The sequence below is a fragment of the Cervus canadensis genome, chromosome 25 (genome assembly GCF_019320065.1).
Source record: "Cervus canadensis isolate Bull #8, Minnesota chromosome 25, ASM1932006v1, whole genome shotgun sequence".
Lineage (NCBI taxonomy): Eukaryota > Metazoa > Chordata > Mammalia > Artiodactyla > Cervidae > Cervus > Cervus canadensis.
Window position 1 is genome coordinate 37,432,253 of NC_057410.1, and position 27,188 is coordinate 37,459,440.

The window sequence follows — 27,188 nt, forward strand, 5'->3', positions numbered from 1 at the left end:
GTTCCCCTTTCCTAAGTAATCCACTTGTGAATATACTTGAGTTATGCTTATCAAATGCTTGTATTTGTAAATTACATCACTTAATCTTTGAGTATTAGAATTGAACTGTTTATTAGATCATTACTTTATAATTCATGTTGTATCATTATTCTTAAATTTCTGATTTTAACACTCTTCCTGAATTTATTCTTTTTTGCTTCAGGAACACTGTCAATAATAGTGACAGTATAACCTTGTCGTGTTACTTGTGATGATTCATTATTTTTTCATCTTTGTGTAAAAACACACACACACCCAAAACACATAGAAAGCATTGTGATAGATTAGCAAACACCAGTTAAAAATCTGCCACTGTTCAAAGTGGAAAAACAATACTTGAACTCCCAATCATAAGGCAGCGCAGAGTGCTGGAAGTAGCAAGGTCTTTGGAGTCAGCCAGACCTGACTGCAAGTGTTAGATCTGCAAATATGTAAGGCACCTGGCACCAAGCTTGGCATACATCTCAGAAAATGGTTACCAAGCAGAGTACTAATGAGTTTTTTAATGTTAAATAAGTTACTTGATATTTCTGAGGCTCAAGTTTCTTCATCTTCAAAAGTAAATAATTGGAGAGGACAATTTGAGTGGAGGGATGGATGCATATGTTCACTAAAGGGTATGTGGGGCTGAGTGGCTAGAGGCAAGTTTGTAACCACTGTATCTGATCACTTGTATGGTTCCTGTAACTATTATAAATATATGATGAAAATAATCTTATCTGTTTCATAGCACTTCTCTTTTACACATATTATCTCATTCCATATGCCATAAGATGTTCAAAATAATCATAGAAATGATCTGGGCTCCTTATGGATTTGTTGTCTGTTATCTCATATATTTTTCTATAATCTTGTCATAATATGAATTTATAGTTTCATATTTAAAATATATCCTGATGCTTTTTTCATTCTCATTTCTAAACCAATTTTTAGGAACTAGAATATAAAGAAAATAAGTTAAAGAATTTAGAAGATTCTCTTGAAGACTATAACAGAAAATTTGCAGTAATTCGTCATCAACAAAGCTTATTATATAAAGAATACCTAAGGTATAGGTGTTAGCAAAACTTTATAAATATAAATGTAGCATATTCTTATTAAAGTTAAGTAACAAAAAATATTTAGATATTTTCTTCTCTTTTTTCTTCTACTCTTCACCTCTGCTTTGTGTTTTAGTTCCTTGTCCATAAAATTCTGTGATAGTAATACTTTTTCATAGTTACTATTAATGTAATGACTTAATTATGTAAAATAATTAATTATGTGGAAATGCCCAGATCTGAGTGTTTTGTGAATATCATGGCACATATGAACAGTTTGTGTCAGCAGTTAGTAGTTCTTTTTCATCACCATCATCATTATTCATGTGTTTTCATAGAGAACTAGCCTTTCTTATCTCTGCCATCTCATCTGTACTAATGGACTAATATCTTTAGAAATAATTAGAATATCTGATCAAAGATGGTTTAAACACTAAGAGTGATTATGATTTAATCCAACAGGAAAGCCAAAGCTAAGTATAGGGTAGGTCATGTTTGGGAATCTTCTAGTGTATGTCAAATTAGGAGGTAGGAGTTCAAGGAAGATGGAACCATGTCCATTGAAGAAGAGGGGTGTTTTCTTTTCACATAATTCTTTGTTTTTATTTATAAAATTTTTTCTAGAGGCCTCCGACAGACTTAGATCTCATTAGCCAGAATAGTAAATGAGCTCTCCAATTCATATGTCCAGGTTTGAACCATTCAGTGCTGACACCGTAAGTGGTTTATGCCAACCAGATTGGAGGTCTGGGTAGGCAACAATATATTATACACCTTCTTTAAGTCTAATGATGTATTACTTTGTATGGATTCTAAGTATTTCACGATTATTTAACACTCAAATTTAAGAATAGGGTCAGAATACCGAGACTTGATTTCCAGAGTAAGTTTGGAATATTGATTATTTTCTCAATTATCGTCTGTTTTTAATAAAATATTTACAAGATCCATTATCATTATAATGTAATAGTTATAGAGTAGTAATTTGTAGTTTAAATAATTTGATAAAATAATTTCTTTACCTTCAATTTATTAAATAATAATAATAACTTCCAGGGTTAACCCTTTCAAATGGCATTTTAACTTATGTTACCATATGTTGATTAGTTATAATTTCTCTTGTTTTATGGTAACTAAATTTCCATTATCTAAAGTTATCTCTTCCTATAGATTTACTGTGTTGCTTTTTTTAAAAATTCTTTTTAAGTGAAAAGGAGAACTGGAAAACAGAATCTGAAACAATGAAAGAGGAAAAAAAAAGACTTGAGGATCAAATCCAGCAAGATGCTATAAAAGTAAAAGAATATAATGTAAGTAAAGCACTTTTAAAATCAATATGCAGTATTATTCAAACTAAGATAGCTAGATTCAACAAGTAATATAAATGTGACTTTGTGCAGAATTTGCTCAGTGCTCTTCAGATGGATTCAGATGAAATGAAGAAAACACTTGCAGAAAATAGTAGAAAGATCACAGTCTTACAGGTGAATGAAAAGTCACTCATCCGGCAATATACTACTTTGGTAGAAATGGAGAGACAGCTTAGAAAAGAAAATGGGAAACAGAAGAATGAATTGATGTCAATGGAAGCTGAAGTTGGTGAAAAAATTGGACGTTTGCAACGTTTTAAGGTATGTCTGATTTTTCTCAACTCTGAAAATTTTCAGATGAGAAGGATAGTATGATGACTAACTGTCACCTGGATTAATAGTAAACAGTTATTAACATTTGACCATAATCGCTCCATTTGCTTTTTGTAAGAGTATTTTAATTGCAGACATTTCTCCCCTTAGGATTTTAGTATGCATCTCTAAAAAGAAGTCTTCTTCTGTTTACATAACCACAGTAACTTTATCATACTTAACAAAATTGACAACAATACTTTATATATTGTTGAATGTCCAGACCACATTCACATTTCCTTAGTTGTTCCTGGATCCAGTCAAGGACTCTGCATTGTCCTTGGATGTTTCATATCTTAAATCTTTTTAATATAGAATCTCCCCCTTTTCCTTTTCCCCTCTCTGGAAAATATTGAATGTTTAATTATATTCTGTCATAATTTTATTTGTTCCTCTAACCATTATATTTACTAAAAGTTAACTTTGAAGCTGTGGTTGTATTCAAGGAAACATTTTGGCAAGAACACTTTGTTCTTTATAAATAATACTTTATATTGTATCATTCAAGAGATGGAATGTCTGGTAGTCCCATGTTTCATGATTGATAACTGTGTTAAGGGGGAGACAGCCATATATCTCTTTTTAAGTGATTTAGTTAATTAACTCTTTGGTAATATTTTGATACCATGCAAATAACCAGTTCTTTATCAGTTCTCTAATGATTTTAACATCCACTGGTAATTGTTGTTGCCTGACCCAATTATTTCATTAAGAGTTGCAAAAGTCATTATTTTTCTAGTTTATTGTGTACATTTCATTTATTAGCCAGAGAAGGCAATGGCATCCCACTCCAGTACTCTTGCCTGGAGAATCCCATGGACGGAGGAGCCTGGTAGGCTGCAGTCCATGGGGTCGCTAAGAGTCGGGCATAACTGAATGACTTCACTTTCACTTTTCACTTCCATGCATTGGAGAAGGAAACGGCAACCCACTCCAGTGTTCTTGCCTGGAGAATCCCAGGGACAGAGGAGCCTAGTGGGTTGCCGTCTATGGAGTCGCACAGAGTCAGACACAACTGAAGCAACTTAGCAGCAGCAGCATCTATTAGCAGACATTCTTTTATAAAATAAACAGCTTTTCCTCATAAGCCAAAGTTCTTTAGTTATCTTGAAACATGGTTCCTACTGTCAGGTGTAGTTTAAAGTTTCTTTACAGTTCTTACTGTCTTTATAATATCTCTAAGGATGTGTCATCAAAATAATATATTCTATAGTGATGTGAAGTAATTCTTTGTGTGGTTATGATATACATTTGCTGTGGTTAGGCTATTTATTTTACATTTGTTTTCAATTTCAGGGATAACTTTTTAAAAATTAAATTTGAATACATAAAGCATTTACACAAAAGATGTCATCAGAGAAATCTTACTTCAGTCCTTGTACCTTTTGCTTTATCATATTCCACCCATTCGCCTCTTTGTTGTTGTTGTTGTTTCGTTGCTAAGTCGTCTCCAACTCTTCTGTGACCCCATGGACTGTAGCCTGCCAGGCTCCTCTGAAATCTTGAGTGGGATTGCCCAGGCAAGAATACTGGAATAAGTTGCCACTTTCTACTCTGGGGAATCTTCCCAACCCAGGGATTGAACCTGCGTTTCCTGCATTGACAGGTGGGTTCTTTACTACTGAGCCACCTGGGAAGCCCTTCACCCCCTTTAGGTAACTGAAAATCCTTCTGTTTTCTTTTGCAAGTGTTAGCAAAGACACAAAAAATTGCATGTCATATGTATTCTTCTACATCTTGCTTTACATCTGATCTTATAGCTTATTTAAGTATGCATATATTCCTTTGACATGTCTGAATTTATATAGGAGCATGTAAATCTTCCCTGGTGACTCGGTGGTAAAGAATCCGCCTGCAGTGCAAGAAACATAGGTCCAATCCCTGGGCCAGGAAGAGCCCCTGGAGAAAGAAATGACATCCCACCCCAGTGTTCTTATGAGAGATCTCATGGACAGAGGAGCCTGGTGGGCTCCAGTTCATGGAGTAGCAAAAGACTTGGGCATGACTTAGTGAGTAAATGACAACAACAATGTAAACCAAAGAATTCAAAGAAAAATTAAAATGTTACTTGAGTTCCTTGCCATTTCCTTTTAAATGTAATAATGAGTGAAATTGTCATGCTAATAAACCTATCTACAATATGAAATATTCTTATTTTTGTGTTATATTTTGTAGAATGTTTTCCTTGGGAGTATTACAAATATGGTTAGTATTTGAGATAGAAGGAAGAAAGAACTGGAATTTTCTTCCTCTTCAGCCTGAATTTTTGTTTGTTTTTGCAACACTTTGAAAGCTAAAAAGAAAAGGGAGAGGGTTATTTTTTTTTTTCATTTATTTATATTAGTTGGAGGCTAGTTACTTTACAATAGTGTAGTGGTTTTTGCCATACCTTGACATGAATCAGCCATGGATTTACATGTGTTCCCCATCCTGAATCCCCCTACCACCTCCCTCCCCATCCCATCCCTCTGGGTCATCCCAGTGCACCAGCCCTGAGCACTTGTCTCATGCATCAAACCTGGACTGGCGATCTATTTCACAATTGATAATATACATGTTTCAATGCTGTTCTCTCAGATCATCCCCCCTCGCCTTCTCCCACAGAGTCCAAAAGTCTGTTCTATACATCTGTTTTTTTAAAGATGGGAAACATGATCTCCCTCACCCCACAGCAAAAGTGAAACAGAATCCCAAGGGTAAGGTAGAATAGGGGATATTTATTTATATAAGGAAGTTTTCAAAATGAGATCTGAAGTACTATTACAAATATTTTCCCCTCATTATTCTACTTCAGAATGAATTATAACTGTAAATCATTCTTTGTGTTTTTTTACTTTTTTTTATTTTTGATTTTTGGCTCTGCCACTTGACTTGCAGGCTTTTAGTTCCCCGACCAGGGATTGAACCCTGGCCCCCACAGTGAAAGTGCTAAGTCCTAACACTGGACCATCGGGGAACTCATAAATTCTTTATCTTTGTCATGTCATAAATTTGGTTTTCTGTTCAGACATTTCTTTTTGGTGTTAATACGATGTCTTTAAGTAATGACTTTTATAGCTCTGTAGTTAAAGAGTTGAAGATGAACCAAGTAATTTAGACTTTGATATTATTTATCATAGATAGCTATGATTCAAAGAACTTTTTTCTCCCTGAATAATATTTTTCAAAATATCTTTGAATATTCAAACTTTTTCAAAACAAAAGATCTTCTTTAATTTTATAGCAAGTATTTTTAATTATAAATAATCAGAAATAGGGACTTCCCTGGTAGCTCAGTGATAAAGAATCTGCCTGGCAGTGCAGGAGACATGTTTTCAATCCCTGGTCTGGGAAGATCCGGCATACTGTGGAGCAGTTGAACCTGTGTGCCGCAGCTGTTGAGCCTGTGACCTGGAGCCGGGGAACCGCGACTACTGAAGCCCGCACGTCTTGGCGCCCGCGCTCTGCAGCAAGAGAAGCCGCCCACAGTGAGAAGCACCACACAGTGAGGAGCTCCACAACTAGAGAGTAGCGGCTGCTTGGCACAACCAGAGAAGAGCCCTGCACCGCAGCAAAGACCCGGCACAGCCGAAAAAATAAAATAAAAACAGCAGAAATAGCTAAACTGCATGTTACCTGCAGGGATGCAAATTTTGCCTTTCAGTTTTCAAAAGACAAATTTTTTAAAATCTCATATAACATTTTAAAAAGCCATCCAAAGATATATTCTAAGTGATATGCTTTCTTGCTGCTGTATATACACTCTTCTCAAATTAATTGAATTTCATTTAACTATGACAGGAGTTATAAAAGAATTCATTTTATTTATGTTAAGATTTTCAATGTCCAAATATTATTTCTTGTATGAAAGTAATTAATAATTATTGCAATATGTTTTCATACAGGATACATCTAATTTTTTTTTAATGATTCTGAAATCTGTTTTGCTTTCAGCTGTATTATCTCAAAAGTGGCTGGTGCTTTACCAGAAAAAAAAATACAACACTTCAATTCAGTGTATCTTTATTTACATAGGAAATGGCCGTTTTCAAGATTGCAGCACTACAAAAAGTTGTGGATAATAGTGTCTCTCTGTCAGAACTAGAATTGGCCAATAGACAATACAATGAACTGACTGCTAAGTACAGAGATATCTTGCAAAAAGATAATATGCTTGTTCAAAGAACAAATAACTTGGAACACCTAGAGGTAAGTTGATGTGATCCATAAACCTTGTGATATTAGCCTTTTTGTGTGTGTGTGGGGGGGGTGATATCTGTAGGTAGAGAATAATTTCTGGACAGCTTCTTCCAGGTCATCATTCTTAGCCCATTTGCATAATTTAGCTGAATCAGACCTCTTAAGCCAGGCACTTAAAAAAGAAAAAAGAACGTGAAACATATAGGATAATGTAATCAAAAGAGAAAGCATTATTAAGCATCCACCACTTTCTCTTACCCTGATCTCGGATTCCCTCATGGCCCATAGTTTTTGGGGATGGATATAGCAGAGAGTAGATGAGACATAAGTCGCTCTTTCTGGACCATGGGTGACCTCTGCAAATCCGGAGCCTTTCTTAATACCCAGAGAGAGGAGTGGCATGGAGGGTCTTGGTTTAATTCAAGGAGTCTATGAAAGAACCCTGGTGGCTCAGATAGTAAAGAAGCTGCCTACATTGCAAAAGTTCTGGGTTTGATCCCTGAGTGGAGAAGATCTCCTAGAGAAGGGAATGGCTACCCACTCCCAGGATTCTTGGAGAATTCCATGGATAGAGGAGCCTGGTGGGGTACAGTCCATGGGGTCTCATAGAGTTGGACAGGACCGAGCGACTAACACTTTCACTTTCATGAATAGGACCCAAGACCCTTTATAATTCTCTTCTAGCTGCTTGATCTTCATACGTTTTACATTAAACTCCTGTTTTTGTTTCTCTTCTTCATCAAAACTAAGAAACTATGTCTTTTGGTTCATTTTCTTTTATGATACTCTGATTGAAGTAGAATGAGATCTAAATCTTTTGGTTGGAAAGCTCTCACTTGCTTAGGGGGACATATTCAAGAAAATATTCTGAATAGCTTTCAGTGGCTCCTACACAATTACCTGTTTTTGTTGTTCAGTTGTTCAGTCATGTCCAACTCTTTGCAACCCCATGGACTGCAGTATGTCGGCTTCCCTGTATCACAAATTCCCGGAGCTTACTCAAACTCATATCCATCAAGTCGGTGATGCCATCCAACCATCTCATTCTCTGTCATCCCCTTCTCTTCCCACCTTCAATCTTTCCCAGCATCAAGGTCTTTTCCAATGAGTCAGTTCTTCGCATGAGGTGGCCAAAGTATTGGAGTTTCAGCTTCAGTATCAGTCCTTCCAATGAATATTCAGGACTGATTTCCTTTAGGATGGACTGGTTGGATCTCCTTGCAGTCCAAGGGACTCTCAAGAGTCTTCTCCAACACCACAGTTCAAAAGCATCAATTCTTCAGTGCTCAGCTTTCTTTATAGTCCAACTCTCACATCCATACATGACTAATGGAAAAACCAAGGCTTTGACTGGACAGACTTTTGTTGGCAAAGTAATGTCTCTGCTTTTTAATATGCTGTCTAGGTTGTCGTAACTTTTCTTCCAAGGAGCAAGCGTCTTTTAATTTCATGACTGCAGTCACCATCTGCAGTGATTTTGGAGCCCCAAAAAATGAAGTCTCACAGTTTCCACTGCTTCCCCATCTATTTGCCATGAAGTGATGGGACCAGATGCCATGATCTTAGTTTTCTGAATGTTGAGTTTTAAGCCAACTTTTTCACTCTCCTCTTTCACTTTCATCAAGAGGCTCTTTAGTTCTTCTTTGCTTTCTGCCATGAGTGTGGTGTCATCTGCATTTCTGAGGTTATTGATATTTCTCCTGGCAATCTTGATTCCAGCTTACGCTTCATCCAGTCCAGCATTTCTCATGATGTACTCTGCATATAAGTTAAATAAGCAGGGTGACAATATACAGCCTTGACGTACTCCTTTTCCTATTTGGAACCAGTCTGTTGTTCCGTGTCCATACCCTCATTTCAATGTTACATCCTACTTGCTGCCACCAGAATGGTCATTCTAAACAGGAATCTGACGATGCCCTTACCTTCCTTAAGGGAAGGTTGTGAAACTATTGAGTATCCCTGTTGGCCAAAAGTGAACATGGCATAAGCTACTACTCAGAAGGTTAGGATGTACAAGATATACAAGTATACAATTTTATATACTGGATATACAAGATTTTGATGATTATTTTAAAATAATATTTTATATATGTGTTTATACAACATATATACATGTGTATGTCTATATTTGTGTTACATCTAGGGAAACTTCTACTTTTGTTAAAAAAATAGATGGTGAGCTTTAGCAGATTATTATGTAAAGTTATGACAATGTCACTTCTGTGGTATTAGTCTGAATTACAGGGTACTTTCTCAGTAATGTCGCTGTTTTATTTAGTGTGAAAATGTATCCCTAAAAGAGCAAATGGAGTCTATCAGTAAAGAACTGGAGATTACCAAAGAAAAGCTTCACACCATTGAACAAGCCTGGGAGCAAGAAACTAAATTAGGTAAGCATTATGACTCTGATAATATAAAATAGTTAAGATCTAATAGTGAATATTTTTTTCATTTAAAGTTCTCTTTCTATACCAGATAGATAAATAGAAAGTTGTTTGATAAAAAATGAACTCTCTGCCTCACTGTGTAATTTAACAGGCAGTTGATGGATACTATGCTGTACTAACCTCTACCAAGATTTGGTTTTTAGTTATTAAATTGGGTTTGTTTCTAATGAAATCATATGTGCTAAAATGTATGAGTTAGCATTAGGTATATTGAACCGTTTAAGAATTAATGCAGATGATAATTTTGAAATATCTGTATTTTAATGACAGTATAATGAGCTCTTTCACTCTGTGTAAAGTTATATTAGCAATATATCTTTTGATATTTTTAAATTAAAAGATGACCTTGAACATATTGCTCATAGTTCCACTAATATATCTTTTATGTGTTACCTTATACATGTTTATATATTTTATATACTTAAAATTATAATAAACATTGTATGCTATATTTAGTAGATACAAAATATTTTTTATTCATCATACTTATATTCATGCCATAAATTACTGTGTTTGAGGGATTAAATCACCAGCTTTTCTAAGTTTGCTATTGCTTATTTATTGCTGTAGTCAACATTTTCATGTGTATCTAACAGAGATATTGTTTCAAAGGGTATTAAATTATATGTGGCTTGCTAAGATTTTCCTTATTAGTTTTTCAAATGGTTTTCCTAGTTTCCTAGTTCATAAGATTTAAGTTATTTTATCTTACTAGCATTATGCTTTATACTTTACAAATAAATTTGCTCCTTTGGGTAAGGTGTTTCTTTTAATTTGTTTGTTTTCTATACCTTGGAGCTCTAATATTTTTCAAGGTTTCTGTTACTGTTAAATTGTTAACTGACACATAGTTTAGAGAGAGGCTTGATATTGGGAAGTCTAAAATAAACTACTTTTAGAAATGTGATTTTTAATTCATTAAGAGATTAAAAGTGATTTGACTTTCATGTAACCCTTAAATGAAAGAAGATGCCATTTTAAATAAGATAGAGAAAAGAATATTATATACAGTTTCAGTAAGCTCATCCTATCCTATGTCTCTTTAATAAGTGCTGAATTCCTTGTAGAAATTCCTTAATTTCAAATACTTTAATCTCTCTGATACATGGCTTTATATCATTGAAGTTTTAAAAGCTTTTATTTCCTGTTGCCCTTCCTTATCTCTTTGTTTATAAGTGTCACTTTATTAGCTTTTTTCCCTGCAGGAATTGAATGGTGTTGGCTGTTACTCTCCCTCAGTTCAGGTCAGTTCAGTTCAGTCGCTCAGTCGTGTCCGACTCTTTGCGACTCCATCAATTGCAGAACACCAGGCCTCCCTGTCCATCACCAACTCCCAGAGTTGACTCAAACTCATGCCCATCAAGTCGGTGATGCCATCCAGCCATCTCATCCTCTGTCGTCCCCTCCTCCTCCTGCTCCCAATCCCTCCCAGCATCAGGGTCTTTGCAAATGAGTCAGCTCTTCACATCAGGTGGCCAAAGTATTGGGACTTTCAGCTTCAGCATCAGTCCTTCCAATGAACACCCAGGACTTATCTCCTTCAGGATGGACTGGTTGGATCTCCTGGCAGTCCAGGGGACTCTCAAGAGTCTTCTCCAACACCACAGTTCAAAAGCATCAATTTTTCGGCACTCAGCTTTCTTCACAGTCCAACTCTCACATCCATATATGACCACTGGAAAAACTATAGCCTTGACCAGACGGACCTTTGTTGGCAAAGTAATGTCTCTGCTTTTTAATATGCTGTCTAGGTTGGTCATAACTTTCCTTCCAAGGAGTAAGCATCTTTTAATTTCATGGCTGCAATCACCATCTGCAGTGATTTTGGAGCCCAAAAAAATAAAGTCAGCCACGGTTTCCACTGTCTCCCCATCTATTTCCCATGAGGTGATGGGACTAGATGCCATGATCTTAGTTTTCTGAATGTTAAGCTTTAAGCCAACTTTTTCACTCTCCTCTTTCACTTTCATCAAGAGGCTTTTTAGTTCCTCTTCACTCTCTGCCATAAGGGTGGTGTCATCTGCATATCTCAGGTTATTGATATTTCTCCTGGCAATCTTGATTCCAGCTTGTGCTTCTTCCAGCCCAGTGTTTCTCATGATGTACTCTGCATATAAGTTAAATAAGCAGGGTGACAATATACAGCCTTGACGTACTCCTTTTCCTATTTGGAACCAGTCTGTTGTTCCATGTCCAGTTCTAACTGTTGCTTCCTGACCTGCATACAGGTTTCTCAAGAGGCAGGTCAGGTGGTCTGGTATTGCCATCTCTTTCAGAATTTTCCACAGTTTATTGTGATCCACACAGTCGAAGGCTTTGGCGTAGTCAATAAAGCAGAAATAGATGTTTTTCTGGAACTCTCTTGCTTTTTCAATGATCCAGAGGATATTGGCAATTTGATCTCTGGTTCCTCTGCCTTTTCTAAAGCCAGCTTAAAACATCTGGAAGTTCACTGTTCATGTATCGCTGAAGCCTGGCTTGGAGCATTTAGAGCAATACTTTACTAGCGTGAGAGATGAGTGCAATTGTGCGGTAGTTTGAACATTCCTTGGCATTACCTTTCTTTGGGATTGGAATGAAAACTGACGTTTTCCAGTCCTGTGGCCACTGCTGAGTTCTCCAAATTTGCTGGCATATTGAGTGCAGCACTTTCACAGCATCATCTTTCAGGATTTGAAATAGCTCAACTGGAATTCTATCACATCCACTAGCTTTGTTCGTAGTGATGTTTCCTAAGGCCCACTTGACTTCACATTCCAGGATGTCTGGCTCTAGGTCAGTGATCACACCACTGTGATTATCTGGGTCGTGAAGATCTTTTTTGTACAGTTCTTCTGTGTAATCTTGCCACCTCTTCTTAATATCTTCTGCTTCTGTTAGGTCCATACCATTTCTGTCCTTTATTAAACCCATCTTTGCCTGAAATGTTCCCTTGATATCTCCAATTTTCTTGAAGAGATCTCTACTCTTTCCCATTCTGTTGTTTTCCTCTATTTCTTCGCATTGATCGCCGAGGAAGGCTTTCTTATCTCTCCTGGCTGTTCTTTGGAGCTCTGCATTCAGATGGGAATATCTTTCCTTTTCTCCTTTGCTTTTCGCTTCTCTTCTTCTCACAGCTATTTGTAAGGCCACCTCAGACAACCATTTTGCCTTTTTGCATTTCTTTTCCATGGGGATGGTCTTGATCCCTGTCTCCTGTACAATGTCATGAACCTCCGTCCATAGTTCATCAGGCTCTCTATCAGATCTAGTCCCTTAAATCTGTTTCTCACTTCCACTGTATAGTCATAAGGGATTTGATTTAGGTCATACCTGCATGGTCTAGTGGTTTTCCCTACTTTCTTCAGTTTAAGTCTGAATTTGGCAATAAGGAGTTCATGATCTGAGCCACAGTCAGCTCCTGGTCTTGTTTTTGCTAACTGTATAGAGCTTCTCCATCTTTGGCTGAAAAGAATATAATCAGTCTGATTTCGGTGTCAACCGTCTGGTGATGTCCATGTGTAGAGCCTTCTCTTGTGTTGTTGGAAGAGGGTGTTTGCTATGACCAGTGCGTTCTCTTGGCAAAACTCTATTAACCTTTGTCCTGCTTCATTCTGTACTCCAAGGCCAAATTTGCCTGTTACTCCAGGTGTTTCTTGACTTCCTACTTTTGTATTCCAGTCCCCTATAATGAAAAGGACATCTTTTTGGGGTGTTATTTCTAAAAGGTCTTGTAGGTCTTCATAGAACCATTCATCTTCAGCTTCTTCAGCATTACTGGTTGGGGCATAGACTTGGATTACTGTGATATTGAATGGTTTGCCTTGGAAACGAACAGAGATCATTCTGTCGTTTTTGAGATTGCATCCAAGTACTGCATTTCAGACTCTTTTGTTAACTATGATGGCTACTCCATTTCTTCTAAGGGATTCTTGCCCACAGTAGTAGATATAATGGTCATCTGAGTTAAATTCACCCATTCCAGTCCATTTTAGTTCTCTGATTCCTAGAATGTCTACTCTTGCCATCTCCTGTTTGACCACTTCCTCTCCCTAGGACACTCCAAATACAGGAGTGTCTCTTTTCACTATCAGAGTTTAGCACAAAAGAGAATGGAAAGGGGTTTTATGTTCTTTGTATGTTTATATTTACTGCAACTTTTTTTCTGTCCTTCATGATGCTTACTTGCCTAAATGGTTCCATAATGTTTTCCTAACACATTTAGCTTTTCAGTAATGTTACTACTAGTTATTTGATCGCTGCCTGCAGCAACTATTCTAAAATCATATACTATTTTAAAGATACATACAGGAAAAAATGAAGTACTTCTTAAAACTGATGTAGACACCAAAACAATTTGCCTGGTTTCAAAAAATTTTATGTACTTTTGAGCAAAGTCAGTTATAGAACGCAAGCTTTTGAAGCTAGAAAGATAGGAGAAGGGCATTATTGTAAAAGACAAAATGAATCACTGCACAGTTCCTAAAAATAATTGACTTCCCTGAACATAATGATTAATTGATACTCTAAAAAATAAAACTCTCTACCAAATTTTCTCTTTTTCCTGGAGCACATCTGTTATGCATAACAGAAATATTCATTTTCTTTTCTTAAAAAATGACTAAAGACTTTCCTACATGATACCTTTCCATTGTAAATTGGGGTGGTTTTTTTGTTTTCTATTCATTTAAGCACAAACTTTTGTGTCCAAAAATAAGCTATACAACTGCATATATGAGATGAGGGCATAATAACTAATAAAATTAACTAAAATAAATAATTTGATGGTGGTCCAGTGACCAAGATTCTGCACTGCTACATCAGGGGGTCCCGGTTCGATCCCTGTTCAGGGAACTAGATCCCATATGCTACAACTAAGAGTTCTCATGCCGCAACTAAAAGACCACACATTCTGCAACAAAGATTGAAGACCTGTGTGTGGCAACTGAGACCTGCTACAGCCGAACAAATAAATAAATATTTAAAGATAATAATAAAATAATGGGATTCTCCAGGCAAGAATACTTGAGTGGGTTGTCATTTCCTCTACCCAGGGGATCTTCCCAACCCAGGGATCAAACCCGCATCTCTTTGATCTTCTGCATTGGCAGACAGTGTCTTTGCCACTAGCGCCACCTGGGAAGCCCATTAGATATATACAAAAGCCAAATAATATTCAGGGTTAAAGAAGATATTTGGTGAAATCCATAAATCACATGGCTTCAGGTTTTACTTTTTTACTCTTTAAGACTTTAAAAGTAAAGTCATTGAACTTGCATTCAAAGAGTAGTGTTACTTCACTGTATTTCTTCTGATAGTGTGTTTCTCAGTTAACAAAATGTATTTATTTGCCCTTTTTTGACTTCCTATTTGTGATACCTCCTATACTACATCTTTTACATTGTTACTTCTGTACAGGCATATGTTGGATATACTACAAGTTCAGGTCTAGACCAGCACAACAAAACAAATAGTGCAATAAATGAGTCACAGAAACTTTTTGGTTTCCAGTGCCTATAAAAATTATGTTTACACTATACTATAGTCTATTAGGTGTGCAATCGTATTATATATAAACAAATAATGGGCATACCTTAATCCTAAAATACTTTAGTGCTAAAAACTGATAGCCATCATCTGAACCTTCAGTTTGTCATAGTAGTAGCATCAAAGATCATTCATCATGGATCACATAACAAATATACTAGTCATGGAAAAGGGTGAAATATTGTGAGAATTCCCATTGTGACTCAAAAGCACAAAGTGTGCAAACGGTATTGGAAAAATGGCACCAGTGGACTCCCTCAGCTCAGGCCTGTTGCCACATACCTTCAATTTAAAAACAAAAAGAAAAAAATGCAGTTATCTGCAAAGCTCAGTAAAGTAAAGCACGATACACCTTTCCCCTATGAAGAATAATTTTTATGATCATTTGATTGATGAAACATGGAAGTTCCAGAGAGATTAAATGGGGTAGGCAGCATACAGACAAGCTGTAACAGCTACGCCTAGTGTCCAGGTCTGTCATAATTCAGAAGGCTCATGTGTTTTCCACAGAACCGTACTCCCTCCTTATATGGTGTCTAAAATATTGGGGATAACATTTTGATAAGAAGAGCATGAGATTTACCAACATATCGTTGCATATAGGAAATGAATCTAACATGGATAAGGCAAAGAAGTCTGTAACCAACAGTGAGATTGTTTCTATTTCAAAAAAAATCACTATGCTGGAGATGAAGGAATTAAATGAAAGGCAGCGGGCTGAACATTCTCAAAAAATGTACGAACATGTGAAGACTTCACTACAGCAAATGGAAGAACGCAATTTTGAATTGGAAACCAAATTTGCTGAGGTTTGATATTATAATTTTTATCATACAGTTAGAGAGTAAAGAATTATTCATGGTAGCCATTGTATTATTGGAAGAAGTTTGTTTGTAACTCTGAAGCAGCATATTAATATGGTGCTTATGTTTCATGTAATGGATAAATAATGTAGTTTAATATCTGAAATGTTTAAAAAGAAACCATGTATTCCTGTGATTAAGTTGTTATTTCATACCAGCATTACAAAATTTAGATTTAATGTGCAAAATGATGTTATTTGCTTAATAATGGAATTTCCTTCCATTGTCATCCATTCATTTAACAATTATTATTTCTGAGTGCCTATAACATTCCAGATGCTGTGTGGGTGCTGGAGTTATAGCACAAAATAAGAAAGACAGTTATCTCTCCTCTCAGGGACTTCATTCTAATAGAAAGTTTTTAGACTTTTTTGATATGGTCAAAATTATTAAATTGTCTGGCAATAATATAGTTTGCAAATATTCAACAATTTACAATGAAGAAGCACTCTTCCTTGAGACTTAGTAAATTTCTCAGGTCATTCATGTTATTTGTTTGTTTTAACTGAGTCATTAAGTAATATATTAAAATTTTACTAATATTAACTAGATTTATTTATAGATGATATAATTGAAGTAAAATATAACAAACATTTAAAGTAAATTAATAGTATCATAGATTCATATCTTATTAGATTATGAGTTGACCAATATAAATGACTTGGTGAGTTGACATACAACTAGAGTTTTCCTAATTTGTTCCTGGCTTTTTCTCTCATCATCTTCAATCTATTCTTAATACTTGACACCCAAATTAGTATCTGGACTAAAATAAAGAAAGACTGTAGGATGCTTAAGGGTATATTAAAAGGAAAGACTTCACCAAAAACTAGTATTTCTGAACATCTTTTGTTATTTTCCCAGCTTACCAGAATCAATTTGGAGGCACAGAAAGTGGAACAGATGTTAAGAGATGAATTAGCTGATAGTGTGAGCAAGACAGTAAGTGATGCTGACAGGCAACACATTCTAGAATTAGAGAAGAGTGAAATGGAACTAAAGGTTGAAGTATCAAAGTAAGTGCATGTGCAAGTTTTGGTCTTTTGATTAGCTGTGTCCATGTTAGTCTTTTGGTTAGCTGTATCCACTGTACTTTGTGTTTATGAAACCTCGTTGCAGTGGTAAAGGACAATATCCTTAGTGGCAGTTGATGCGGTTTCTTTTTGTAAGAACTCTGTTAAGTAATGTTAACAAGGTTGATATTTAACTGGCATACATAGTAATGTTGGAGAGGAAATAACTTCTCAAGATTTTCATTTATCAGAGTCCAGTATTACAGAAAACACAGAACTTGGCATCAGGACCCTGTGAGATCTATTTTTTTTCACATACTAGTATCTTTTTGGAAGGAAAGGTTGTGGCATTTATTTAAACTTACTAAGAGAGTAATAGTATATCTACTTACAATAGGGTTGCTGTAAAAATATAAAGAACAATTCAGATTTGATTCAGTTTGCACATCTTGGGTATCTACTGTCTACTGTGTGTGGGCTCATTCGTTGTCGTGTCTGACTCTTTGTGACCCCATGAGCTGTAGCCCACCAGGCTCCTCTGTCCATGGAATTCTCCCTTCAAGAATACCGAGTGGGTTGCCATTTCCTTCTCTAGGGAATCTTCCCAACCCAGGGCTCTAACCTGCATCGCCTACACTGGCAGGTGGACGAGCACCTGGGAAGCTACCCACTATGCGCTGTGCTTTGTATTAAATATATATTGAATCATCCTAATCCACTTAATAATCCAGATAACATTTGTTGTTTTCATTTTACATAAAAAAACAGTTTATTCTCTTAGAATTCAAAATATATGTAGGAGGAAGTACTATACACCAGTAGTGCTTGTATTCATTTGTTTGTAATCATGTGTTAACCGCTTTAGAGTGGTATGAGGATCCTGGAGTTGATTCCTCAATCTCAAATAATTAGTAAAAAGAGTTATGGCTTACCCATAAAGTTATAGCCACTGTTTTGGAACCTTGTTTTGGTAATATCACTCATTTTCAGCCCTTTCACTATGAAGGACTCCTTTATTCTTCTTATGTCATGGACCTCACCTTTTTTAGTAAACTAAGTTATAATTAATCATTTTGTTGTATTTTAATTGATTAAGACTTATATAACTGGCAGTGAGAGTTTCTAATCAATATGAGGAAACCAAACTTAGCAGTTACACTGAACTAAAATTTCTCCAGTCCAAAGTAAAATGCATTTTACTTTACCTATTTAATCTTATCACAGTAGTCATATAGGACATTTAATAATTATCATTAAGCTCCCCTCCTTTTTTGGTAATTGGAATAAATGTATAATCTTTTTCACATTTCTGCTAACTTATAAATTAGTCAATTAAAGCATTCATTAATTGACCTTGAAATTTTAAATTTCTGTAACCATAACTGTACAATTTGTCAAGTAAGCCTACCTAATACCTTATTCCAGCTATACCAAACCATGGTAACAAGTGTCTCATGAAAAAAATTGTGACAGGAGTTTGTTGGTCATTTATGTTTGGAAAATGTATATGTACAGATTGAGATCCTTTTTTACTTTAGAACTTCTCAGAGCATTTGATGTGATACTGTGTATATGAATTTTCAAGGGAGAGGAATGTTGGGAATGCAGAGGTTAAAACTTATTAACCTCTCATGGAATTATGTTTCATGAAATACTTCAGGAAACTTTACTATTTCATAAAAAGAAGAGATGCTGCCGGCTAACAGCTTTTCTACAAGGGTCTAGAAATTGGAAATTCTAGTATTTATTTACTTAGAGTATATACCTAATCATATCTGAAGTATCTTATTACTTTCTAGACTAAAAGAGATTTCTGATATTGCCAAAAGGCAAGTTGAAATTTTGAATGCACAACAGCAGTCCAGGGAGAAGGAAGTAGAGTCCATCAGAACACAGCTGTTAGACTATCAGGTATGTGCAGTATTAACTCTTGGACACAGAGTCCTTTCCTTTCCAAAATTTACATTAGATATTGGATCATTTTGTATTTTTAATCAGGATATATCAAATCGAGGCTCCTGTTTTCTTTAATTGTAACTTGATTAGAAAAACTTTAATTTGAAATGCCATTGATAACACAGAAAAGCATTTAAATGCTTATAGATGCATTGTGCCAACTACTGATCACAGTTCAGACAATGGGGAGAAATATCTTTCATAACAGTATTGTTTCTTGTATCTATGTATAGTTTTTCACATATTCTAACATTATAGTTTTTTTAGGATTAAAAAAATTGCCCGTTGTCTACATTAGTATTATTATCAGTATTGTTATTTACATATGGAAGTATAAAAAAAGCTTTGTAATATTCCAGCTGGTATGTAGTTAGGCGCCAGATTTAGATTTTAAATAAGTTGCATTCTAGTTCTTTTTCTTCTTCATTCTTTTGCAATTTATGTTAAAGCAATGTTAGATTTTTGTCAGATCTCATGTAGCATATTGTTTTCAATTAGTAAATTCTGATTTTTAAATCCATGGTAAGTTTTACTGGGAAAACTTGAAACTTACTACAAATATTTATTTTTATATTAGGCACAGTCTGACGAAAAGGCGCTCATTGCCAAGCTGCACCAACACGTAGTCTCTCTCCAAGCTGGTGAGGCTGCTGCTCTCGGTAAGCTGGAGTCACTTACAGCTAAACTGCAGAAGGTGGAGGCCCAGAATTTGCGCTTAGAGCAGAAACTTGATGAAAAAGAACAAGCTCTCTTTTATGCCCGTTTGGAGGGGAGAAACAGAGCAAAACATCTGCGCCAAACAATTCAGTCTCTACGACGACAATTTAGTGGAGCTTTACCTTTGGCACAACAGGAAAAGTTCTCTAAGACAATGATTCAGTTACAAAATGACAAACTTAAGATAATGGAAGAAATGAAAAATTCTCAACAAGAGCATAGAAGTCTGAAGAACAAAACACTAGAGATGGAATTAAAGTTAAAGGGACTGGAAGATTTAATAAGCACTTTAAAGGATGCCAGGGGAGCCCAAAAGGTAAAACACTGATTTTAAGTTCAGTATTTTTGAAAGAGTTACATAATAATTTTGAGTTAATATGTGCCTATGTGGAAAATGCTTAATATATGAGCAAAATTCCAGATATAATTTATTAATTTAGATTTTATTAGGAGTTTGGGCTATTAGAATATCTGTTTATAAATAAAATGTGATTCCTCTAAGCCATAGTTTCAGTAGAAATGCTTAGATTGTAATATCAAAGAATTTTAAACACTCTAGGGAAGTATATATTAATTAAATATTAATTGTAATTATCCTTAAACATTATAGTGATTAAACAAGCAGTTGGCCCATTTATTTTTTAATGTAATTTTGTTTTTACTCTTATTTGGAAGGAACTAATGAAAAATAATTATTTTGAAATTAAATTTTATTCTCTAGGCTAGAAACATTGGGATTTTTGTTTATGAAAGTTAAACCAATGTTGCAATTACACACAAACACTAAGGACCCAACAAATACATGAAAGTAAATGAATAAATAAATGTGAATGTTAGTGATATCCATTTCAGCATCTTCTGAAAAATGTTTTATGGTACGAGTCTACTTATTAAAAAAGTCTAAATAAACTTTTCTTTTTGGCACCACCAAGGATAATTTTATATCTTATTTTAGAATGTGCATTAATTTGTATTAAAATCATTAAGATTGGTAGAGAAATACATTATTTATTAACATAATATTAACATTTATATATGTAATTTATAAATATTTAGGTAATCAGTTGGCACACAAAAATAGAAGAACTCCGTCTTCAAGAGCTTAAACTCAATCGAGAATTAGTCAAGGATAAAGAAGAAATAAAATATTTGAATAATATAATTTCCGAATATGAGCATACAATCAGTAGTCTGGAGGAAGAAATTGTGCAGCAGAATAAGGTTTCATTTTATATTTATTTTGGTGTTTTGTTGCTAAGGTTTTTAATATAACGACATTGCATTGATGACTATGTTATTTTCGTAATCAAGTATAGCTTCTATTATTATTCTTATAAAATATCCTCTTATTTTTTAAGCTATATGAAAAATACATTATTCATTTATTTAGTTTCATTAGTAGTCTTAAAAGGAAGAATTCATAAACAAGTTTATTTGGTAAGTTAATTTTTATTTCACTATTGGTTATTTGAATTCACCTTTACAAGTTTCTACTGGCAGTCACTGATGGAATAAGAGAAGGCAGCTTGGTATAGAATAAAGCACCGAAGCTTTGGAGGCAGATGAAATTCACTAAGCAGATGCTGACTTGCCTTAGAAATTTTGTTGTTCCTTCTGCTTAAATTGTTCTTACCTAAGATACCAGTATTATTTATGCTTTCACTGCCTTCTGATCTTACCTCTCATGTCTTACCTTCATCAGTGAGGCCTTCACTAGTTACCCAACATACAACAGTAAATTTTATCATCAAGATTCCTTAAATAGGGATTACCTAGTTTCATTTTACTCCATAGCACTCATCGCCCTCTGACATATGACATACTTATTTGTTTACTATCTCCCCCTCAGTAGTATATAAATCCTGTGGTAAAAGGGACTTGGTTTTGTTTACTGCTGTGTTCTCATTGTCTTGAATAGTACTTGCCACATAGAATATGTCATTAAACATGTTTTGGATGATTGAATGGATGGGTACATGGATGGGTTGAAATCCTGACTCCACGCCTGCCTGTCTTTGTGATCTTAGGCAAATTACTTAATCTCTGAATTTTCTTCCTTTTTCCTTAATATGAAAATAATAGCAGTGACCTCAAATGGTTATTGTGAGGATTAAAGGAGAAAAATGTATGTAAAAATTCTTCTAATAGGCCTGGTGAGTGTCTCTGTGTGTATATGACCCAACTATCTTTTTTTAGTTTCATGAAGAAAGACAAATGGCTTGGGATCAGAGAGAAGTTGAACTGGAACGTCAACTAGATGTTTTTGACCGTCAGCAAAATGAAATACTAAGTGAAGCACAAAAGGTATAAATGATTAATCCTGTTTGCTACTCTATAGCAGGACCTATAGTGTTAACCAATAGAAGTATTTTCTAAGGTTGGATGGAATTTTATTTTATTTGTTTTTTTCTTTTTTTTTTTTAGTTGGAGGATAATTGCTTTACAGTGTTGCATTAGTTTCTGGTATACAATATTGTGAATCAGCTATATGTATACATATGTCCCATCCCTCATAAGCCTCCCTCCCAGTCACTGCATCCTGCCCTCTAGCTTGTTAAGAGTACTGAGTTGAGCTCCCCATGTCATACACTGGTTTACCAGTATCTCTCTATTTTACATGTGGTAGTGTATATACCCTTTCAATTCGTCCCACCCTCTCCTTCCCCCACTGTGTCCACCAGTTCATTCTCTACATCTGTGTCTTTATTCCTGACCTGCAAATAGGTTCATCGGTACCATTTTTCTAGATTCCATGTATATGTGTTATAATACGATATTTGTTTTTCTCTTTTTGACTTACTTCACTCTGTATGACAGACGTAGGGTCATCCACATCATTACAAATGACCCAGTTTTGTTCCTTTTTATGGCTGAGTTGGAATTTTAATTGATGATATCTTTTTATGTGTCAGCTATAAGTGGAGTTTAACCATGTCTTGTCATATAGTTGTAAAAATTGATATTGTTATTTCCAATGTTGCAACTGCTTTTTTAAAAAAAATTCTATTTCTCAATAGTTTGAAGAGGCTACAGGATCAATGCCAGACCCTAGTTTGCCCATTCCGAATCAACTCGAGATTGCTCTAAGAAAAATTAAGGAAAATATCAGAATAATCATAGAAACCCAAGCAACTTGCAGATCACTGGAAGAGGTAATTAGAAGAATTTGCATATTTTTTTGTTGTTCATTCGGTAAGTCTGACTCTTTGTGACCCCGTGGACTGTAGCATGCCAGGCTTCCTGGCCCCTCACCATGTCCTAGAGTTTGCTCAAGTTCATGTCCATTTCATTGGTGATGCCATCCAACCATCTCATCCTCTGTTGCCCTCTTCTTCTTACATTTTGATAAGTGTATTATTGGATATACTTCTGGAGTTTTCTAAGTAACATTTTTAAATGAGGATGAAGCATAAAATGATGAATCTGTTGCTTATTCCACTCTCTACTTTTCTTTAGTCTTGTCTTTTGCCGATAAAGAACAGTAGATATGGCTAATTTGAAATCACTCTTCTTTTAGTCATTACTTGTCCCTTTTGGGCACACTCATCAGTTGCTAGCATGAAAGAACATTTGACTGCAGCTTTATGAGCAATGTGTTTCCTTACCCTCAATGATCAAGAATTGTTTTCATCTTTATTTTTATATTTTATTTTGAAGCGTATGTTCTAAACTCTGGATCAATTTTCAGTTCAGTTCCTCTTTGTGGATGGTTAAAAGGCTTGAAGGTAAACTAGAAATTGTTTCTTAGTTTAATCTAGGTCTTAAATTTGGTTAATAGATGGTCAGATCTCTCTTCTTTATTAAATTATGCAGAAAATAGTATAAACTGAATATATTTAGATGTCAACTAAAATGAAAATCTTATTACTGTAAATACATTTAAAACAATTGTTTAAATTGTGCATTTTTAAATAAACCAAAGAAACTTAAATTGTCTTCTATATTGTAAATTTCTCATTTATGTGAATTGCCACTGAGTTATTTGATTTTTGAGTATTTGCTTAATTCTTTGATTCTTTAATTATTTGAGAAATAAATACTATTTTCTGTTTTGTTTTGAGAAGCTGCACATTTTATAATGGAAATCCATTGGCTCAGACCACCAAAATTCCAACTTTTGTACTTTGTTGACTTCTATGGGTTACTCTTCTGGTGCTCTAATGAGTCAATGAATCAAAATAAATGATTTATTACATTTTCTTTATAGATCTATCACCACCACACATTCCTATTTCTAAAACTATAAGGTCTAAATAAAGTATTGTAACTAAATTTCATCTTCATCATAACAATGAAGTTGCTAACCTATATAATAATCTTATAAATAAAATAGGCATGTAGATAACTGCTGTCACATAGAAATGCAGTTTAACCTTATTAAGACTCTTGAGAATCCCTTGGACTGCAAGGAGATCCAACCAGTCCACCCTAAAGGATATCAGTCCTGAATGTTCATTGGAAGGACTGATGTTGAAGCTGAAACTCCAATACTTTGGCTACCTGATGCGAAGAGCTGACTCATTTGAAAAGACCATGATGCTAGGAAAGATTGAGGGCAGGAGGAGAAGGGGACGACAGAGGATGAGATGGTTGGATGGCATCACCGACTCAACTGACATGAGTTTGAGTAAACTCCGAGTGTTGGTGATGGACAGGGAGGCCTGATGTGCTGCAGTCCATGGGGTCTCAAAGAGTCGGACACAACTAAGCGACTCAACTGAACTGAAAGTAGCATTTGACTATAGTGGGCTTCCCTTCTAGCTCAGTTGGTAAAAAATCTGCCTGCAATGCAGGAGACCTGGGTTCGATTCCTGCATCGGGAAGATCCCCTGGAGAAGGAAATGGCGACCCACTCCAGTATTCTTGCCCAGAGAATCTCATGGACAGAGGAGCCTGGCAGGCTGCAGTCCATGGGGTAGGAAGAATTGGACACAACTTAGTGACTAAACCACCGCCAGATGAAGCATTTAAAAAAAAATTACATTTTTTTTAATGATTTATCATTACAGAAACTAAGAGAAAAAGAATCTGCTTTACGGTTAGCAGAGGAGAATATTCTATCAAGAGACAAAGTAATCAATGAACTGAGGCTTCGATTGCCTGCCACTGCAGAACAAGAAAAGCTTATAGCTGAGTTCTGTAGAAAAGAGGTGGAACCCAAATCTCATCACACATTGAAACTTGCTCATCAGACCATTGCAAACATGCAAGCAAGGTTAAATCAAAAGGAAGAAGTGTTGAAGAAGTATCAGCATCTGCTAGAAAAAGCCAGAGAGGTATTTTACTATGTTATGCTGTCTTATTTCTTATGGTGTTTTTTAGACAAATGCCAAATACTATTCTGCCCTGAAGTGGTGTTTCATTTCTTATTTTCAAATGATTCTATTCAGGTATTGTTACTTTCACGTGATTGGATTACAGATCTGTCAGTAAAACTGGCAGTTTGTGTTATTGACTGAGTAAACCAGTAATGGCGTTCATGGTGAAACTGTGATTTCAAGTTAATAGGTAAAGATTGAGGCAGTAAGTTAGAAAGAAATCCATCACACTGCTATCAGTGGAAATCAAATTTGCTGGAACTTTAAGGGGTAAAATCTAAAATTTAAAAATTTGCTAAAACAAGTTAAAAGATAATGAATACATATTATTCTAATATTAAGAATAAATTATACTCTAAGGCTAGGCTTGTCAAGTTGAACATGTGCTAGGGAAATGTATGCACATGTTGTTCCTTCCCTCTCATAAGGATTTTAGTATATTAAAGATAAAATATTTAAGACTTTTACAATGTAAATTTATGAATCACAATGTAAGCTATGGTTTTAATTTGTTATAAAACAGGAGCAAAGAGAAATTGTTAAGAAACATGAAGAAGAACTTCATATTCTTCATCGTAAATTAGAACTTCAGGCTGATAGTTCACTCAGTAAATTCAAAGAAACAGCTTGGGTAAGATTACAGGTTGGGTAAGAGTCTAGAAACTTTGTTCTATTCTTTATTGATTTTTCAGACCATACAGTTGAAAATTTAGTTCTGTTTTGGGGGAGAGGGGATTGGTAGCCATCCTACTTTTTCATTCTTTTTGCCAGAATAATCTGAGAACACAGCTCTGATTGTTTTTTTCCCTAGACCTACATTTGTTATAGCTTACTGCTGCCTAGAAAATCATGTTTGTATTTCTTCCTCTGACCTCTGTCTTTCTTTTCAAATCTGCACATTATTAGTTTACCTGTATCTAACTGCTTTCTATGTTCTGAATTCAGTTTATTCTTGCCTCTTGATCATTGTATTCTGTATGTGCAAAATGACCTGTCTTTCTTCTCCTAACATGCAAACCTTAGCTTCCTCAAACTTTAACTCATTAATTCAATCAACATTTATTTATTGATCCTTCCCTACATGTAGGTACTTTGCCAGATGCTGGGAATACAAAGAATAAGATCTCTATTTCCTGTCTTCTCTAAGCCTTCATTGCCTTCATTACATTTTAGATTTGATATTGTTTTGATCATTTAAGGAACCAAGTTAAAATTATGAGATAAGTATGACATTGCATTGTACCTGCTCATGGCTAATATAATGATATTTCATAGGATTTGATAAAACAGTCTCCCACTCCAGTTCCTACCAACAAGCATTTTATTCGTTTGGCTGAGATGGAACAGACAGTAGCAGAGCAAGATGACTCTCTCTCCTCACTTGTGATCAAACTAAAACAAGTATCTCAAGATTTAGAGAGACAAAAAGAAATCACTGAATTAAAAATCAAAGAGTTTGAGAATGTGAAATTACGGTAAGTCTTAGAAATATATTGTAAATATAGGAAAATGGGAATAATGATATAATAAATATAAGTGTAAGCATTTGTTATATCATGCACTGGTTTAAAAATATTGACTATACTATCTCATTTTATCCTCAGTGCTACTGATGATATGGGAAAGTCATTCCATTTTGCAGATAGGAAGCTAAGCTACAGAAAGCCTCAGTAACATGCCTAGGAGAAGATGGGAAAGCCATGATTTGAATCTAGTCAGTCTGACTGAAAAGATTCTTGTGTAGAATCTCATCTTTAACCTTTGAAAATTTCCTTTTTATTATCTGTAAAGGAAAATGACAATACTTACTCTGGCTCTTTCAAGGTGGTTATATGAAGGCCAAATGATGCTATATATGGAAGTAGTTTGAAAATTGTAAAGTAACATAAATACAAAACTTTTATTTATATACCTGTAACAGTTTGTGGCATACATTTAAGGCTCAAATATTTGTTGAATGAAATATTAATCTTTTTCATTAACTACATAAACAGTAGAGGGCTCACAGCATTCTCTATATTAGAAATTCTAAACATTGTCCAGTCATTTATCAGAATATGTATTTTAAAACTAAAATAGGTATAGGAGTTCCCTGGTGATGCAGTGGTTAAGAATCCAGCTGCCAATGCAGGGGACCAGGATTCAGTCCCTGGTTCGGGAATATTGCACATGCAGCATGGCAACAATGCGCATGCACCACAACTGCCGAGCCTGCGCCCTGGAGCCGGCCAGCCTCAGCTGTTGAGCCCAGGGGCTGCAACTGCTGAACCCTGCATGCTCTTGAGCCCATGTTCCACCACACCTCAGTGAAATGCCCACACTGCAGCCAGAGAGTACCCCGCCTACTCGCCGAAAGCCTGTATGCAGCAACAAGGGCCCAGCGCAGCCATAAATCAATAAATAAA

General features: G+C 35.3%; 1 protein-coding gene across 2 annotated transcripts in view; it reads left to right on the plus strand.

Moving 5' to 3' along the window:
* Positions 1 to 27,188, plus strand: part of CEP290 (centrosomal protein 290) — an 89,041-nt gene that overhangs the window by 30,276 nt on the left and 31,577 nt on the right. For both annotated transcript variants that reach the window (XM_043447537.1, XM_043447538.1), the window contains 15 exons: positions 973 to 1,088; positions 2,287 to 2,389; positions 2,480 to 2,710; positions 6,776 to 6,949; positions 9,222 to 9,333; positions 15,520 to 15,725; positions 16,644 to 16,795; positions 18,592 to 18,703; positions 19,326 to 19,781; positions 20,522 to 20,686; positions 21,662 to 21,769; positions 22,483 to 22,617; positions 24,475 to 24,741; positions 25,307 to 25,414; positions 26,059 to 26,258. In XM_043447537.1, coding sequence (XP_043303472.1) covers positions 973 to 1,088; positions 2,287 to 2,389; positions 2,480 to 2,710; positions 6,776 to 6,949; positions 9,222 to 9,333; positions 15,520 to 15,725; positions 16,644 to 16,795; positions 18,592 to 18,703; positions 19,326 to 19,781; positions 20,522 to 20,686; positions 21,662 to 21,769; positions 22,483 to 22,617; positions 24,475 to 24,741; positions 25,307 to 25,414; positions 26,059 to 26,258 — 2,645 coding nt within the window. The remainder of the gene's footprint in view (positions 1 to 972; positions 1,089 to 2,286; positions 2,390 to 2,479; positions 2,711 to 6,775; positions 6,950 to 9,221; positions 9,334 to 15,519; positions 15,726 to 16,643; positions 16,796 to 18,591; positions 18,704 to 19,325; positions 19,782 to 20,521; positions 20,687 to 21,661; positions 21,770 to 22,482; positions 22,618 to 24,474; positions 24,742 to 25,306; positions 25,415 to 26,058; positions 26,259 to 27,188) is intronic.